The sequence below is a fragment of the Mesoplodon bidens genome (genome assembly GCF_964165515.1).
Source record: "Mesoplodon bidens genome assembly, chromosome: 2".
Classification (NCBI taxonomy): Eukaryota; Metazoa; Chordata; class Mammalia; order Artiodactyla; family Ziphiidae; genus Mesoplodon; species Mesoplodon bidens.
In genome coordinates, this window is record NC_138177.1 from 61,770,626 (window position 1) to 61,791,269 (window position 20,644).

Here is a 20,644-nt window from a genome sequence, read left to right on the forward strand (position 1 = left end):
GAAATTAAAACCTTTACAGACAAGCAAAAGCTAAGAGAATTCAACACCACCAAACCAGCTTTACAACAAATGCTAAAGGAACTTCCTTAGGCAGGAAACAGAAGAGAAGTAAAAGATCTACAATAACAAACCAAAACAGTTAAGAAAATGGTAAAAGGAACACACATATTGATAACTACCTTAAATATAAATGGATTAAATGCTCCAACAAAAAGACATAGACTGGCTGAATGGATAAAAAAAACAAGACCCATATATATGCTGTCTACAAGAGACCCACTTCAGACCTAGGGACACATACAGACTGAATGTGAGGGGATGGAAAAAGATATTCCATGCAAATGGAAGTCAAAAGAAAGCTGGAGTAGCAACACTCATATCAGACAAAATAGACTTTGAAATAAAGTCTATTACAAGAGACAAAGAAGGACACTAGATAATGCTCAAGGGGTCAGTCCAAGAAGAAGATATAACAATTCCTGGAGCATTGAGGTGCTCCAAAATAGGAGCACCTCAATACATAAAGCAAATGATAACAGCCATAAAAGGGGAAATTGACAGTAATACAATCATAGTAGAGGACTTTAACACCCCACTTTCACCAATGTACAGATCAACCAAAATGAAAATAAATAAGGAATCACAAGCTTTAAATGACACATTAAACAAGATGGACTTAATTGATATTTATAAGACATTCCCTCCAAAAACAACAGAATACACTTTCTTCTGAAGTACTCATGGAACATTCTCCACAATAGATCATATCTTGGGTCACAAATCAAGCCTTGGTAACTTCAGGAAAATTGAAATCGTATCAAGTATCTTTTTCGACCGAAACACTATGAGACTACATATCACTTACAGGAAAAAAAAAACTGTAATAAATAAAAACACGTGGAGGCTAACTAATATGCTATTAAATGACCAAGAGATCACTGAAGAAATCAAAGAGGAAATCAAAAAATACCTAGAAACAAATGGCAATGAAACACAATGACCCAAAACCTATGGAATGCAGCAAAAGCAGTTCTAAGAGGGAAGTTTATAGTAATATATTCCTATCTCAAGAAACAAGAGAAATCTCAAACAAACAACCTAACCTTACACCTAAAGCACTTAGAGAGTGGAGAACAACAACAAAAAAAAACCCAAAGTTAGCAGAAGGAAAGTAATCATAAAGATCAGGTCAGAAATAAATGAAAAAGAAATGAAGGAAATGATAGCAAAGATCAATAAAATTAAAAGCTTGTTCTTTGAGAAGACAAACAAACTTGATAAACCATTAGCCAGACTCATCAAGAAAAGAAGGGAGAAGATTCAAATCAACAGAATTAGAAATGAAAAAGAAGAAGTAACAACTTACACTGCAGAAATACAAAGGATCATGGGAGATTACTACAAGCAACTATATGCCAATGAAATGAATAGCCTGGAAGAACTGGTGGACACATTCTTAGAAAAGCATAACCTTCTGAGACTGAACCAGGAAGAAATAGAAAATATAAACAGACCAATCACAAGCACTGAAATTGGAACTGTGATTAAAAATATTCCAAAAAACATGGGCCTCCCTGGTGGCGCAGTGGTTGAGAGTCCGCCTGCCGATGCAGGGGATACGGGTTCGTGCCCCGGTCTGGGAGGATCCCATATGCCGCGGAGCGGCTGGGCCCGTGAGCTGTGGCCGCTGGGCCTGCGCGTCCGGAGCCTGTGCTCCGCAACGGGAGAGGCCACAACAGTGAGAGGCCCGCATACCACAAAAAGGAAAAAAAAAAAAAAAAAAAAAAAAAAAAAAATATTCCAAAAAACAAAAGCCCAGGACCAGATGTATTCACAGGTGGATTCTATCAAACATTTAGAGAAGAGCTAACACCTATCCTTCTCAAACTCTTCCAAAATATAGCAGAGGGAGGAACACTCCCAAACTCATTCTATGAGGCCACCATCACCCTGATACTAAAACCAGACAAAGATGTCACAACAAAGAAAACTACAGGCCAATATCACTGATGAACATAGATGCAAAATCCTCAACAAAATACTAGCAAACAGAATCCAACAGCACGTTAAAAGGATCATACACCATGATCAAATGGGTTTTATCCCAAGAATGCAAGAATTCTTCAATATACACAAAACAATCAATGTGATAAACCATATTAACAAACTGAAGGAGAAAAACCATATGATCATCTCAATAGATGCAGAAAAAGCTTTTGATGAAATTCAACACCCATTTATGATAAAAACTCTCCAAAAAGTAGCCATAAAGGGAACTTACCTCAACATAATAAAGGCCATATATGACAAACCTGCAGCCAACATCATTCTCAATGGTGAAAAACTGAAACCATTTCCACTAAGATCAGGAAGAAGACAAGGTTGCCCACTCTCACCATTATTATTCAACATAGTTTTGGAAGTTTTAGCCACAGAAATCAGAGAATAAAAAGAAATAAAAGAAATCCAAATCAGAAAAGGAGTAAAACTGTCAGTGTTTGCAGATGACATGATACTATACATAGAGAATCCTAAAGATGCTACCAGACAACTCTAGAGCTAATCAATGAATTTGGTAAAGTAGGAGGATAAAAAATTAATGCACAGAAATCTCTTGCATTCCTGTACACTAATGATGAAAATCTGAAACAGAAATTAAGGAAACACTCCCATTTACCATTGCAACAAAAAGAATAATATACCTAGGAGGACACCTACCTAAGGAGACAAAAGACCGGTATGCAGAAAATTATAAGACACTAATGAAAGAAATTAAATATGATACATAAGGCACTGGTGAAAGAAATTAAATATGATACAAACAGATGGAGAGATATACCATGTTCTTGGATTGGAAGAATCAACATTGTGAAAATGACTATACTACCCAAAACAATATACAGATTCATTGCAACACCCATCAAATTACCTATGGCATTTTTCAAGAACTAGAACAAAAAATTTCCAATTTGTATGGAAACAAAAAAGACCCTCAGTAGCCAAAGCAATATTGAGAAATAAAAATGGAGCTGGAGGAATCAGGCTCCCTGACTTTAGACTATACTACAAAGCTACAGTAATCAAGACAGTATGGTACTGGCACAAAAAGAGAAATATAGATCAATGGAACAGAATAGAAAGCCCAGAGATAAACCCATGCACATATGGTCACCTTATCTTTGATAAAGGAGGCAAGAATATAGAATGGAGAAAAGACAGCCTCTTCAATAAGTGATTCTGGGAAAACTGGACAGCTACATGTAAAAGAATGAAATTAGAACACTCCCTAACACCATACACAAAAATAAACTCAAAATGGATTAAAGACCTAAATATAAGGCCAGACACTATTAAACTCTTAGTGGAAAACATAGGCAGAACACTCTATGACATAAATCACAGCAAGATCCTGTTTGACCCACCTCCTAGAAAAACGGAAATAAAAAAAAATAAAGAAATGGGACCTAATGAAACTTAAAAGCTTTTGCACATCAAAGGAAACCATAAACAAGATGAAAAGACAACCTTCATAATGGCAGAAAATATCTGCAAATGAAGCAACTGACAGAGGATTAATCTCCAAAATATACAAGCAGCTCATGCTGCTCAATATCCAAAAAACCAACAACCCAATCCAAAAATGGGCAGAAGACCCAAATAGACATTTCTCCAAAAAAGATATACAGATTGCCAACAAACACATGAAAGGATGTTCAACATCACTAATCATTAGAGAAAATCAAATCAAAACTGCAATGAGGTATCACCTCACACCAGTCAGATTGGCCATCATCAAAAAATCTAGAAACAATAAATGCTGGAGGTGTGGAGAAAAGGGAACCCTCTTGCACTGTTGTTGGGAATGTAAATTGATACAGCCACTATGGAGGACAATGTGGAGGTTCCTTAAAAAACTAAAAATAGGGCTTCCCTGGTGGTGCAGTGGTTGAGAGTCCACCTGCTAATGCAGGGGACACGGGTTCGTGCCCCAGCCCGGGAGGATCCCACATTCCGTGGAGCAGCTGGGCCCGTGAGCCATGGCCACTGAGCCTGCGCGTCCGGAGCCTGTGCTCTGCAATAGGAGAGGCCACAGCAGTGAGAGGCCCGCGTACCACCAAAAAAAAAGTATATATATATATATAACTACCATTTGACCCAGCAATCCCACTTGTGGGCATATACCCTGAGAATACCATAATTCAAAAAAAATCATGTACCACAATATTCATTGCAGCACTATTTACATTAACCAGGACATGGAAGCAACCTAAGTGTCTGTCGACAGATGAATGGATAAAGAAGACGTGGCACATATATACAATGGAATATTACTGAGCCATAAAAAGAAACGAAATTGAGTTATTTGTAGTGAGGTGGGTGGACCTAGAGTCTGTCATACAGAGTAAAGTAAGTCAGAGAGAGAAAAACAAATACCATATGCTAACACATATATATGGAATGTAAAAGAAAAAAAAGGTTCTGATGAACGTAGGGGCTGGACAGGAATAAAGATTCAGACGTAGAAAATGGACTTGAGGACACGGGGAGGGGGACATGTAAGCTGGGCGAAGTGAGAGAGTAGCACTGACATATATACACTACCAAATGTAAAATAGATAGCTAGTGGGAAGCAGTTGCATAGCACACAGAGATCAGCTCAGTGCTTTGTGACCAGCTAGAGGGGTAGGAAAGGGAGTGTGGGAGGGAGACACAAGAGAGAGGGTATATGGGGATGTATGCATACATATAACTGATTCATTTTGTTATACAGCAGCAACTAACACAACAATGTAAAGCAGTTATACTCCAATAAAGATGTTAAAAGTAAATAAATAAATAAATAAAATTTAAAAACTAAGTGTATTTATTTAAGAGCCTCCATAATATCAGTTTATTCGGGATTCTGATTGTGCATAGTGTTTTCATCATAGTGTTTTCAACGCTATTTTCAACATAGTGTTTTCAACAGTATTGTGCATAGTGTTTCAAATGTCATATGCAATTATGACATTTATAATTCATAAGGTTCTAATAGGGAGGAGGCTATATAGTAGGAAAGAAACCAAAGCTGAATCTTGAAAATGTGGTAAATTTATAAATGTAAAGAATGTCTTAACTAAAATAATAAATTCAGTATATCATGATGTAATTTCTGAATAATTTTGGCTCTGAAAAGATTAAAAAGAGGTGTGTTTTTTTTTTTACAGAATTCCATAATACTTAGCAAACAGTTGGCCACTTTGGGACAGAAGCCTGCCATATATACAGTTCTGAGAAGAAAAGTTTATTTTCCACATGGAAAAATGAAGAATGGGTATTTAATTTTTTAATTTCAGATATTAAATTTATGTTTAAAATTAAGTAAAATAATTATCAGAAACTTCAAGAAATTAAAAAACCCTAGTGGAATTTCATGGAATATCTTATATGTAATTTCCAAGTAGCTTCTTTACATTAAAATTGTGATAATCAGAACTAGTTACCAACTCAGAAAATACCAGTCACACTCCAATAGTTTAACAATTTGTATTAATAGCTAAAGGTCAATGCAAGAGTCTCATTCAGGATGGTGGCAAATCCTAGCAATATCTCAAAAATGTTTCCTGCTGGTTCTTTAAAGTGAGCCACAGTGATATGACTGATATCACGATCATTACCACCATCAGTGCACGTGTGTACGTGCCCTCACACACACACGCACACACCCCTGAGAAGTAAAATCCGTTACTGTTAAAGTTAGTAGGTGATCATGGGGTTTAGACAAACATTTTTTTTTAATTTATTTTATTGAAGTATAGTTGATTTACAATGTTGTGCTAATTTCTACATATAGCAAAGTGATTCAGTAATACATATACATATATACATTCTTTTTCATATCCTTTTCCATTATGGTTTATCACAGGATATTGAATATAGTTCCCTGTGCTACACAGCAGGACCTGGTTTTTTATCCATCATATATATAATGTTTGCATATGCTAATCCCAATCTCCCAATCCATCCCTCCCCCACTCCTCCCTCCCTTGGCAACCACAAATCTGTTCTCTATATCTGTGAGTCTGTTTCTGTTTTGTAGATAAGTTCATTTGTGTCATATTTTAGATTCCACATATAAGTGATATCATATGGTATTTGTCTTTCTCTTTCTGATTTCCTTCACTTAGTATGATAATCTCTAGGTCCATCCATGTAGCTGCAAATGGCATTATTTCAGTCTTTTTTATGGCTGCATAATATTTCATTGTTTATAAATACCACATCTTCTTATCCATTCATCTGTCAATGGACACTTAGGTCGTTTCCGTGTCTTGGCTATTATAAATAGTGCTGCAATGAACATTGGGGTGCATGAATCTTTTCAAATTATACTTTTGTCCAGATATATGCCCAGCAGTAGGATTGCAGTGTCATATGGAAACTCTATTTTTAGTTTTTTGAGGAACCTCCATACTGCTTTCCATAGTGGCTACACCAATTTACATTCCCACCAACAGTGCAGGAAGGTTCCCATTTCTCCACACCCTATCCAGCATTTATTATTTGTAGACTTTTTAATGATGGCCATTCTGACTTGTGTGAGGTGGTACCTCATTATTGTTTTGATTTGCATTCCTCTAATGATTAGTGATGATGAGCATCTTTTCATGGGCCTGTTGGCCATCTGTATACCTTCCTTGGAGAAATGTTTATTTAGATCTTCTGACCATTTTTCAATTGGTTTTTTTTTTGGTATTGAGTTATATGAGCTGTTTGTATATTTTGCACATTGATCCCTTGTAAGTCACATCATTTGCAAATATTTTCTCCCAGTCCGTAAGTTGTCTTTTCATTTTATTTATGGTTTCCTTTAATATACAAAAGCTTGTAAGTTTGATTAGGTCCCATTTGTTTACTTTTGCTTTTATTTCTATTACCTTGGAAACTAACCTAAGAAAACATTGGTACAATTTATGTCAGAGAATGTTTTGCCTATGTTCTCATCTAAGAGTTTTATGGTGTCATGCCTTATATTTAAGTCTTCAAGCAATTTTGAGTTTATTTTTATGTATGGTGTGGGGATTTGTTTTAACTTCATTGATTTACATGCGGCTAGACAGGCTTTCTTAATCTATTGAGCACCTAGGCACAGGGCAAGGTGCTTATAACTAAAAGGTACAATACTTGCAGTCATTGACCTTATAGTTTAGTGGGGGAGACAAGTAAACAAATAGATGCTATGATAGAAGTGAGCCCAGGGTGAAGTGAAATATATAGATGGTACAGCAACTAAGGCTTTGAGGGTGCACTAACAAAGCCTCAGGGAGGACATTCCTAAAGAGGTGACATCTGCACTATTGAAAAGAAATAAAAGTGAGCCAATTGGAGGAGGCTTTCAAAGAGCAGGGCAACACATAAGAGGGCCTTCAAACAGAGACCTAAGAAAGCAGATGCATTCTAGGAGATGCAAAGCAGTTCAATTCATGGTTAAAGTAGAGGGTGCCATTTAGAGAGATAAAATATTAATCTGGAGCTGAAATTCCTGCTGATCTTATAAAACTTTGGGTGTTAGGGAGGGAGGAGAAGCAGTTGCTATAAAACCAAGCCAAAGGCCTTGTCTCATTTAGCAGGCAGGTAGGAAGGTTATTGGTACAATTTTTTCTTCTCTATTTTTAATGGCTTTATTGAGATATAATTCATATACTACACAATTCACCCTTTTAAAGTGTAAAATTCAATGATTTTTAGGATATTCACAGAGTTGTGCAACCACTATCTAATTCTAGAACATCTTTATCAACCTAAAAAGAAACCCCATTCCCTCCACCCCCAGCCCTTAACACTGCTAATCCATTTTCTGTCTCTGTGGTTTGCTTATTCTGGATTGTTTCATATCAAGAGGATCATACAATATATGTTCTTCTGTGACTGGCTTCTTTCTGTTAGCATAATGTTTTTAAGGTTCATCCATGTTGTAGTATATATCAGTACAGTTGACCCTTGAACAACAAGGGTTTAAACGGCACAGATCCACTTATACACAGATCTTTTTTTTTCAATACATATGTACTATAGTACTACACAATCTACAGTTGGTTGAATCCACGGATGTGGAACTAAGTGTATGGAGAGCCAACTGTAAATTTATACACAGACTTTTGACTGTTGGCAGAGGTGGGTGGTAGGGGAGGCAGCACCCTGATCCCTGCATTGTGCAAAGGCCAAATGTATTTCATTTCTTTTTATTGCCAAGTAATATTCTATTATATAGATATACCAACATTTCATTTATTCATTCTTTAGTTTCTGAACATTTCAGTTGCTTCTGCTTTGGGGCTATTATGAATAGTGCTGCTATGAACATTTATATACAAGTTTTGTGTGGACATTTTTCATTTCTCTTGCATATATACCTAAGAGTGAAATTTCTGGGTCATATGGTATCCAATTTCACTTCTTTGTGGTCAGAGAATATACTTTATATGATTTCAGTCCTTTTAAATATATTGAGGTTTATTTTATGGCCTTATATGTGGTCTGTCCTGGAGAACTTTCCATGTACACTTATGAAGAATTTGTAGTTTTATGTTGTTGGGTGGAGTGTTCTATAGATGTCTGTTAGGTCTAGCCGGCTTATAGTGTTGTTCAGGTCTTCTGTTTCCTTGTTGATCTTCTGCTTGTTGTTTTACCCATTATTGAAAGTGGTATATCAAAGTCTACAACTATTATTGTTGAGTTATTTCTTTCTCCCTTTTTTCTGTCAGGTTTTGCATCATGTATTTTATGTCTCTGTTGTCAGATGAATACATTTATAATCGTTATACTTCCCTGATGGACAGACCATTCAACATTATAAAATGTCCCTCTTTATTTTTGGAACTTTTAATTTTGTTTTAAAATCTATTTTGTCTGATATTAGTATATCCACTCCTTTGCATGATATATTTTTCCCATCCTTTTTTTCCCAACCTATTTGTATTTTAGAATCTAAAATGCATCTCCTATAGGCAGCATATAGTTGGATCTTCTTTTTTTAACCTAGTCTCTGCCATTTCATTGATCTGCTTAGTCCCCTCACATTGAAGGTTATTACTGACATAGTTGGATTTATGTCTGTCATTTTCTTTTCATTTAATATATTTCTTATGTCTTTCTTTTTCATGTATTCCTCCTTTACAGTTTTCTTTAGTATTGAGTATTTTCAGTGTGTAACAATTTAATTACATTAATTTTTTTCACTATATTGTTTGAAATATTTTCTTAGTTTTTCGTCTAGGGCAGGCCATATATATATATATATATATATATATATATATATATATATATATATATATATATATATATATTATCAGAATCTAATTCAGATTTATGCTAACTTAATTCCAGTGAGATATAGGAAAGCATTCCTATTTCCTCCCCCAACTGGCCTTGTTTGCTACTATTGTTATGCATATTATTATATCTATATATGCTAGAAACCCAATGACACATTGTTATAACTATTAGCTTGAGTAATTTTATACCTTTTAAAGAAGCTGAGGGAAGAAAGGAGAGTGAGTATACATGTATAGCACTTGTATTAACTTCCTTATTTACCATATCTGGTTCTCTTCATTTGTTCCTATGGATTTGAGTTATCATCTGTTGTCATTTCCTTTCTCCAATATAGCTGTGTTCCCATCCCTCTCTATAATGTTATTATTAGCAAATATATTACATTTTTATGTTATAAGCCCAACAATACAATTAAACATATGTTGCTTTATAAAATTGCTTTTAAAATCAGTTAAGAGAAAAACGGAGAAACATACATTTATACTCTTTTGGGGGGGCTGTGTTGGGTCTTCATTGCTGCGCATGGCTTTCTCTAGTTGCGGCGAGTGGGGGCTACTCTTTGTTGCGGTGCACAGGCTTCTCATCATGGTGGCTTCATGGGCTTCAGTAGTAGTGGTGCACGGGCTCAGCAGCTGTGGCTCGTGGTCTCTAGAGCGCAGGCTCAGTAGTTATGGTGCACAGGCTTAGTTGTTCTGCGGCATGTGGGATCTTCCCAGACCAGGGCTTGAACCTGTGTCTCCTGCATTGGCAGGTGGATTCTCAAGCACTGCGCCACCAGGGAAGCCCCATTTATACTCTTTTATAATTGTATAATTACCTTTACCATTGTTTTTTTTGTGTGTTTTTTTAATGTGGATTTGAATTACTGTGTGCTGTGTCTTGCTTTCAACCTGAAGAACTTCCTTTAGTATTTCTTATAACGCAGATTTTCTATGACAAGTTCTCTTCTTTTTGTGTATCTGGAAAAATTTTACTTTCTACTTCATTTCTGAAAAAAGTTGTGCTGGATATAGAATTTCTGTTGACTTTTTTCTCTCCACACTTTAAATATGTGATTCCACTGCCTCTGCCCTCCATTATTTCTTATAAGAAGTCAGCTTTTAATTTGGGGTGTGTGTTGGGTGAGGGAGTGTTCCTTCTTTGTAATGTGTTGATTTTCTCCTGCTGCTTTTCAGATTTTCCTTTACTTTGGCTTTCAACATTTTTGCTATGATATGTTAAGTGTGTGAATCTCTTTGTATAGATCCTACCTGGAGTTTGTTGAGCTCCTTAAATATATACATTGATTTTCATCAAATTTGGGAAGTTTTCAGCTATTGTTCAAATTTTTCCCTCCTCCTTTTTTTCTCTCCTTTTCTTCTGACACTCCAGCTACATATATGTTGATGCAGTTAATGATATCACACATTTCACTGAGATTTTACACATTTTTCTTTAATTTTTTTCCTCTGTTTCTTCCTTGGATTGCATAATCTCAATCATCCTACAAGTTCAGTAGTTCTTTCTCCTGACATTTCAAATCTACTGTTTAGTCCCTCTAATGGATTGTTATTTTTTGTTTCCTTGTTTATTTGTTTAGTGATTGACTGGACTATTTTAGTGAAGTTTATTTCCCCCACAGTATGAAGGCCCTGAGGTCATCCGTCAAAAGGCACAGTCTTGGGCATGCACATGACCAACCTTGTTGTTTTATATTTAAAAATATTACCCAGTAAACTCATTCCTTCAAAAACTAAATTACAAAGAAAAAAAGAGAGAGAGAGAGAGGGTGGAGGAACCTATAAATTAAAAGATATTTAACTTAAATACTGTCTGGATATTTAGATATTCAGGAACTACTGTTAAAATATTATGTGATGACTGTCATGTCACTTGTTTTTGAGAAAGTTTTTATCTTTTAAAGAAATATAAAATTGAAATGGTAATAAAATTAATCTCCTTCTTCAAGGCATCAAGCCCAGATGGTTTTGTGAGTAAATTCTCCTAAGGCTATTGTCATAAAATAACAATCTCTTTATTATTCAAACTATATAACATATGTTTAAGAATATGGAAATCTTTTCAATTCATTATGTAAGGCTAGCATAGTTCAAATATAAAAAATTGGGCAGACAGAGCTCAAGAATATGTTAATTTTTCTTTTAATATAGATGCCTTGTTACTATATTAAAATCAACACCACTTTATTTTTCAAAATGACTTTAAAACTAGAGTGTGGTTACATATGCAAAGATGTTTCAACATTAGGAAATTAATGTAATTTACTATAGTAATAGATTAAAGGGAAAAAATGACATAATTATTTACAATAAGTATGAAAAGAGTTTTTGATAAAATCTAACATGCATTTTTGACTTTATAAATGGTTAATAAGTTGGAATTAGGAGAAAATATGCTTAACTTAAAACAAATATACATATCAGAGACCAAGTTAATTGATAAAACATGAATATTCTCATTACATCATGAAAAATAAAAGCATGCCTATTTTTACTTGTTCTCCCACATTGTATTTATAATCCCAACAAATATGATATGACCAAAGGAAGAAGGGTAATAAGAAGAAAAACGTAACAGAGTGAGCAGGAGGAGGAAGGGAAGGAAGAAGATTTCTGGAGAGGAGAGGAGGAAGTGAAGAAGAAGATGGAGAAGGAGATTAGGTTTGGGGAGAACATAGGGAAATATTGGGAGTGTGAATTGGTAAAACAGGTAAGTTGAAAAATATAGACTCGTTTAAACTATTTTTATTTTAAAAATAAAAGTAAAGGAGGGAGATTGCTGAAGAATGTGTATTTTAAATAAATGTAACCTATGACTTAACATTCCCACTTCTAAGAATTTTTTCTATAGAAATACTAGCATGAGTATGTAAAGTATTTGTATATGTATGTTTATTTAAGAATACTTTGTGGTGAATTCTACCAAATATTTAAAGAAGACTTACTACCAATCCTTTTCAAACTCTTCCAAAAAATAGAAGAGGAGGGAAATCTTCCAAACTCATTTTTCAAGGCTAAAATTACCCTGATACCAAAACCAGAAAAGAACACTAAAAGAAAAGAAAATGTTAGGCCAATACCTGATGAATATAAATGTAAAAATTCTCGAGAAAACCAAATTTAACTATACCTTTAAAGGTTCATACACCATGATCAAGTGGGATTCATTTCAGGGATGCAAGGGTGGTTCAACACACACGATCAATCATCAGTGTAATACACCAGATTAACAAAATGCAGGATAAAAATCATATGTTTATCTCAATAGATACAGAAAGATCATTTGGCAAATTTTATCATCAATTCATGACAAAAACTGTCAAGAAAGTGAGTATAGAGGGAACATACATAATAAAGGTGAATATAATAAAGGCCATATATGACGAGTTCACAGTAAACCTTATAATCAATGGCGAAAAGCTGGAAACTTTTTCTCTAGGGTCAGGAAAAAGACAAGGAGGCCCTCCCTCGCCACTTACATTCAACATAGAACTGTGAGACCTATCCAGAGCAATTAGGCAAAAAATAGAATAAAAGGCACCTAAATTGGAAAGGAAGAAGTAAAACTGTCTCTATTTATAAATGACATGATCTTATGTATACAAAACCCTAAAGACTCCTCCAAAAACTATGAGAACTAATTTAAAAATTCAGTAGATTTCAGGATACAAAATCTACATACAAAAATCAGTTGTATTTCTATACACTAACAATGAACTATCAGAAAGAGAAACTAAGAAAACAGTCCCATTTACAATTTCATCAAAAGAATAAAATAGATAGGATTAAATTTAAACAAAGTGGTAAAAGATCTGTACACTGAAAACTATGAGACATTGATGAAAAAAATCAAAGACATAAATAAATGGAAATATATTACATGCTCATATAGAGAACTAATATTGTTTAAATGTCCATACCATCCAAAGTAATCTACAGATTCAATGCAATCCCTATCAAGATTCCATTGGCAATTTTTACAGAAATAGAGCAAACAATTCTAAAATTTGTATGGAACTGCAAAAGACCTCAAATAACCAAAGAATCTTGAGAAATAAGAACAAAGCTGGAAGCATCACACTACCTGACATTACACTGTATTACAAAGATGTAGTGATCAAAACAGTATGGTATGTGCATAAAAACACATAGGTTAATGGTACAGAATCAAGAGCCCAGAAATAAACCCATGTATACATGGTCAGTTAATTGATGACAAAGGACCCAAAATATACAAAGGAGAAAGGATAGTCTCTTCAATAAATGGTGTTGGGAAACTGCAACATGCAAAATAATAAACCTGGAAACTTATTCTACATCATACACAAAAATGAACTTGAAATGAGATTAAAGACTTAAATGTGTGACTGAAACCATAAAACTCGTAGAAGAAAACATAAATGGTAAACTCCTTGACATCAGTCTTGGCACTGATATTTTGTATCTGACACCAAAAGCCAATTCAACAAATAAAAAGGCAACCTATCGAATGGGAGAAATTAATTGCAAATCATGTATCTGATTGGGGTTAATATCCAAAATATATTAAGAACTCATACAACTCAATAGCAACAACAACACCAAAATCGGATATGAAATAGAGGAACCAAATGGTCGTTTTCCCAAAGAAGACATATAAGTGGCCAACAAGTATCTGAAAAGGTGCCTGACATCACTAATCACAAGGGAAATGCAAATCAAAACCACAATGAAATATCACTTCATACCTGTTAGAGTGATCATCATCAAAAAGACGAGTTAACAAGTGTTGGCAAGGATGTGGAGAAAAGAGAACTCTTGTGCTCTGTTGGTGGGAATGTAAATTGGTACATCCTTATGGAAAACAGTATGGAACTTCCTCAAAAAATTAAAAATAGAAGTACCATATGATCAAGCAATCCCACTTCTGGGTATATCTCTAAAGGAAAGAAAAACAGGATAATGAAGAGATATCTGCATTCCTATGTCTACATCAGCATTGTTCACAATAGACTATCTCTATATTATGGGATATTATTCAGCCATGAGAAAGAAGAAAATTCTGCCATTTGGCAACATGGATGGACTTTGAGGGCATTATGCTAAGTGAAATAAGCCAGACAAAGACAAGAGATACTTCATGGTGTTAGTTATATGTGGAATCTGAAAAAAAAAGAGTCAAACTCAGAGAAACAGTGGTCGCTAGGGCTGGGGGTTGAGGGAAATAGGGAGAAGTTGGTAAGAAATGTATGAATTTTCAGTTATAAGATGAATAAAGTCTGAGGCTCTAATGAAAAACGTGGTGACTCTAGTTGATACACTGTATTGTATACTTGAAAGTTGCTAAGAGAGTAGAACTTAAATGTTCTCGCCAAAAAACAAAGAAAGAAAGAAAGATAAATGTGTGAGATGATGGATGTTAATTAACCAGATTGAGTGGGAGGGAATCCTTTCACATTATGTATGTATATCGAGTGATGTACACTTTAAATATCTTAAAGTTTTATTTGTCAATTATAGCTGAGCAAAGCTGAAATTTTAAAGAGAATATTTTGCAAACAAAAAACAAAAGTTGAAATAACTTAAAAACTTATCAGGTGGGAAATCTATTCTGCTGTAATAAGTTAAGTTTTTGCCTAGCTTTATACTGCTATAAGTCACATTATCCTACTTACAAATATGTTTTTCATGGAGAAATATATTTTCAAACAATTCCTTCTTAAGCTATGTTCCTTATATTAAGAATATTTGCATATATATTTTTATCCAATTGGGTTAATTAGAGCTAAATTAATAATAACATAGTGAGTTAATTATCACCAACATCAATGGGTAAAAATCAGTCTCCTAAAATAACCATAATGCCCTAACACAAATTTTCACTATATTCTAATAAATGTATAGTCTCAAGTTTATATTCCAATATCCATAGAACTATTAAATAAAATTTTGAACATCTCGCAAAAGCTCTTTGCCATTTTTAGGAAGCAAACCTATTCAGAAATTCAACTTTATGATCAAATATTGTCAGGGCAAGATGGAGTAGTAAGATGCTGCCTGGGTATACCTCCTCCCATGGATATGCCAAAATTACAACTACATATAGAGAGACTATCTCTGAGAACAACCTGAAGACTAGCAGAAAAGATATTCCACAACTAAAGATAAAAAGGAAAAACAACATTGAGATGGGTAGGAGTGGCTAAGACAGTGTAACTGGGACTCACACTGCTCGCATTGCAACCCAATGGCAGGAGGGATATCATAGCCTTGGAAGTCCTACCCTGAGGAGTGAGGGCTCAGCCCCACATCAGGTTCCCCAGCCTGGGTGTCCTGCACTGGGAAGATGATTTCCCATAATATCTGGCTTTGAAAACCAGTGGTCTTTATGTCTAGGAGAGCTAGACAGCTGTAAGAAATGAAAAATCTGCTGTTAAAGGGCGCATGCAAATAGTCACTCCCTCCAAGTCCCAGCACAGGGGCAGCAATCTGAAAAGCACCTGAGTCATATGTGAAGGACATTTATTGACTAATTTTAGGGCATATGCCTCAGGGGCAGAGATCTGTTGGAACTTTCTCTGGTTACTGAGGAGCTGGTGAGCATCAGATTTGTTGTTGTTGTTTGTTTATGGCTCACCCTCTACCTAGCTGTCCCAGTGCTGGCAGGCACCATATCTGACTCTCCCTATTTAAACTATTAATACTGATGGCCCTGTTCTGGGTTCACCTGTGGACCTGATACAGTCAGTGCCACTCCAAAGTGATCCCCCCACCCCACCAGACCCAGCAGTCACCCTTAGCTGTCACTAGAGTCCTCCAAATGGTCCTCTTTACCACCAGACCCAGCCAGCAGCACAGCCCTTCCAAATCGGCCTCCCAATACACCAGTTCCAGTGGGTAACATCCACTAGCACCAGAGCCCCTCCAAAGTGGCCCCCTGCCCCACCATACCTGTTAGCCACCCTCAGTTGGTACTGGACCTCTCCTAAATCGCCTTCCCACCCCACCAGTTCCAATGGATGCCTCCAACAAGCACCAAAGCCCCTCAAAAGCACTTTCCCTACCAGTCCTATTTGGTACCCTCAGCTGCCACTGGCATCCCCTCAAAGTGATCCCTGCCTCAGAGGCAAGCCTTGCATAGTAGGGCACTTGCAATAGTTGCAACCAGAACTCATAGCCTGCTGCACAGAGGCCAGCCCTGAACACTAGCATGCCTGAGACAAGCATGGTCTTGCCATGGGAGGAGGACATACAGCTCACACAAGGAACACTACTGGAGCACCTGGCTGTGGCTACCAGGGGACACCACACTACTGGACTACACAGGACACCTTCTACATAAAGCCACTCTTTTAATACTGGGGAAAGTAGCTAATCTACATAACACACAGAAACAAACACAAAGAGTTAGGCAAAATGAGACAAAAGAATATGTTCCAAATGAAAGAATTAGACAAAACCTCAAAAAAAAAAGAAAAAAAAGTAAATGAAACAGATTAGCAACCATCCAGTTAAAGAGTTCAAAGTAATGGTCATAAAAATACTCACCAAACTCAGGGGAGGAATGGAGGAACACAGTGAGAACTACAACAAAGAGATAGAATATATTTTAAAAGGAATCAAAGCTAAAGAATACAATAACCAAAATAAAAAATATACTAGAGGGAACCAATAGCAGATTAGATGATACAGAAAAATGGATCTGGAAGACAGTCTAGTGGAAATTACCCAATAAATACAGCAAAAAGACCAGAAAACTACCAGAGCTCATCAATGAATTCAGTAAAGTTGCAGGATGCAAAATTAATACACAGAAATCTGTTGCATTTATATACACTAACAACAGATTTCAGAAAGAGAAATTAAGGAAACAATCCCACTTACCATTGCATCAAAAACAATAAAATACCTAGGAATAAACCTACCTAAAGAGGCAAAAGACCTGTACTCTGAAAACTATAAGATGTTGATGAAAGAAATTAAAGATGACACAAACAAATGGAAAGATATACCGTGTTCTTGGGTTGGAAGAATCAATACTGTTAAAATGACTATACTACTCAAGGCAATCTCTAGATTCAGTGCAAACTCTATCAAATTACCAATGACATTTTTTACAGAACTAGAACAAAGAATGTTAAAATTTGTATGGAAACAAAAAAGACCTCAAAAAGCCAAAGCAATCTTGAAAAAGAAAAATGGAGCTGGTGGAATCAGGCTCCCTGACCTCAGACTATACTACAAAGCTACAATCATCAAAACAGTATTGTACTGGCACAAAAACAGAAATATATATCAATGGAAAATTATAGAAAACCCAGAAATAAACCCATGCACCTATGGTCAATTAATCTACAACAAAGGAGGCAAGAATATACAATGGAGAAGAGACCATCTCTTCAACAAGTGGAGCTGCAAAAACTGGACAGCTACAAGTAAAAGAATGAAATTAGAACATTCTCTAACACCATATACAAAAATAAACTCAAAATGGATTAAAGGCCTAAACATAAGACTGGATACTATAAAACTCCTGAGGAAAACATAGGCAGAACACTCTTTGACATAAACCACAGCAATATTTTGGGGGGTCCATCTCCCAGAGTAATGGAAATAAAAGCAAAAATAAACAAATGGGACCTAATGAAACTTAAAAGCTTTTGCACAGCAAAGGAAACCATAAACAAAATGAAAGGACAACCTACTGAATGGGAGAAAATGATGCAACTGAAAAGAGATTTATTTCCAAAATATACAAGCAGCTCATACAACTCAATAACAAAGCAAAACAAGCAAACAAAAACAACCCAATCAAAAAAATGGGCAGAAGATCTAAATAGACATTTCTGCAAAGAAGACATAAAGATGGCCAACAAGCACATGAAAAGATGCTCAACATTGTTAATTATTAGAGAAATACACGTCAAAACTACAATGAGTTATCACTTCACTCCAGTCAGAATGACCACCATCAAAAAGTCTACAGATAATAAATGCTGGAGAGGGTGTGGAGAAAAAGGAACCCTCCTACACTGTTGGTAGGAATATAAATTGGTATAGCTACTATGGAGAACAGTACAGAAGTTCCTTAAAAATCTAAAAATAGAGTTACAGTATGATCCTGCAATCCCACTGCTGGGTATACATCTGGAGAAAACTATAATTTGAAAAGGAACATGTACCTCAATGTTCATAGCAGCACTATTTACAATAGCCAAGACATGTAAGCAACCTATATGTTCATCTACAGATGAATGGATATAGAAGATGTGACATATATATACAATGGAAGTTTAGTTGGCCTTAAAAAAGAATGAAGTAATGCCATTTGCAGCAACATGGATGGACCTAGAGATTATCATATTAACTGAAGTAAGATCAACAGAGGAAGAAAAATATAATATGATATCACTTACGTGTGGGTTTTTTTAAAAGATACAAATGAACTTATTTACAAAATAGACTCACAGGGGCTTCCCTGGTGGCGCAGTTTTTGAGAGTCCGCCTGCCGATGCAGGGGACGTGGGTTTGTGCCCCGGTCTGGGAGGATCCCACATGCTGCAGAGCAGCTGGGCCCGTGAGCCATGGCCACTGAGCCTGTGCATCCGGAGCCTGTGCTCCACAACGGGAGAGGCCACAGCAGTGAGAGGCCTGCGTAACACACACACACACACACACACACACACACACACACACACACACAAAAAGACTCACAGACTTAGAAAACAAACTTATGGTTGCCAAAGGGGAAGGGGGCAGTGGGAGATAAATTAGGAAGTTGGGATTAACATATACACACTACTATTATATAAAATACATAACCTACAAGGACCTATTGTATAACACCAGGAACTATATTCAATATTTTGTAATAACATATATATATGTGTATATATATATATATATATATATATATATATATATATATATATATATATATATTCTTTTTCAGATTCTTTTGTGCTGCACAGGTTCACTGTGCTGTACACCTAAAACTAACACACACAGTATTGTGAATTAACTATACTTCAATTAAAAATTTAAAAAATAAATAAATTATAATAAAAATTTGAAAAAAAAAACAGAAAAAGACAAAAGAAACCCCAAAAATCAGGATAATTTAAGGGACTAGAGGAGCAAAAAGTTGTAGTTATCTTTGCATTTTAGGGGTCTCAGAAGAAAAAGAGAGAAAAGAAAAAAATGCAGAAAACCTATTCGAAGAAATAATGGCTGAAAATTATCCTAACCTGGTGAAGGGAACAAGCATCCAAGCCCAGGAATGACAGTCCCAAACAAGATAAACTCAAAGTGGCCCACACCAAGACACATTATAATTAAAATGCCAAGAGTAAAATATGAAGAGAGAATCTTAAATGCAGCAAGAGAAAAACAAATACTTACATGCAAGGAAATCCCCATAAGAATATTAGCTAACTTTTCAGCAGAAACTTTACAGGCCAGAAGGGAGTGACACAACATATTCAAAGTACTGAAAGGAAAAAACTTACAACCAAGAATACCTTATCTGACAAGATTATCATTCAGAATTGAATGAGAGCTAAAGAGTTTTCCAGACAAGCAAAAGCTAAAGGAGTTAATCACAACTAAACTAACCTTTCAAGAAATGTTAAAAGGACTTCTTTAAACAGAAAAAAAAACATAAGTAGAAATATGAAAATTATGAAAGAAAAAATATCATTGGTAAAGGCAAGACTATGGTAAAGGTAATAGATCAACCAACTATAAAGCCAGTATGAAGGTTAAAAGACAAAACTAATAATTACTTAAGGAATACACAAAACAAAAAGATGGTGTAAAAAACAAAACCTTGAGAGGGGGAGTAAAATGTAGTGCCTTTAGAACATGCTCAAACACTTTAGAGCATGCATCACCTTAAAATAGACTGCTATGTACATAGATTGTTATATAAGAGTCTCATGGTATGGACTTCCCTGGTGGCGCCGTGGTTAAGAATCTGCCTGCCAATGCAAGGATTATGGGTTCGAGCCCTGGTCCAGAAAGATCCCACATGCCATGGAGCAACTAAGCCCCTGTGCCACAACTACTGAGCCTGTGCTCTAGAGCCCAAGCCACAACTACTGAAACCCACACAGCTAGAGCCCATGCTCCACAACGAGAGAAGCTGCCACAATGAGAAACCCACGCACTGCAATGAAGAGTAACCCCTGCTTGCTGGAACTAGAGAAAGCCCATGCACAGAAATGAAGACCCAATGCAGCCAAAAATAAAATATTAAATAAATTAATTAATTTAAAAAAAAAGAACCTCATGGTAACCACAAACCAAAAACCAATAATAGAGCCACAAAAAATAAAGAGAAAGGAATACAG

The 20,644-nt window shown here is 35.7% G+C and overlaps 1 protein-coding gene across 1 annotated transcript in view; it reads left to right on the plus strand.

Annotated features, from left to right (window-relative positions):
- Positions 1 to 20,644, plus strand: part of CATSPERE (catsper channel auxiliary subunit epsilon) — a gene marked incomplete at its 3' end in the record, with an annotated part of 259,766 nt that overhangs the window by 78,821 nt on the left and 160,301 nt on the right. The window contains exon 8 of the mRNA XM_081221981.1: positions 5,208 to 5,314. Within this exon, the coding sequence (XP_081078107.1) occupies positions 5,208 to 5,314 (107 nt within the window). The remainder of the gene's footprint in view (positions 1 to 5,207; positions 5,315 to 20,644) is intronic.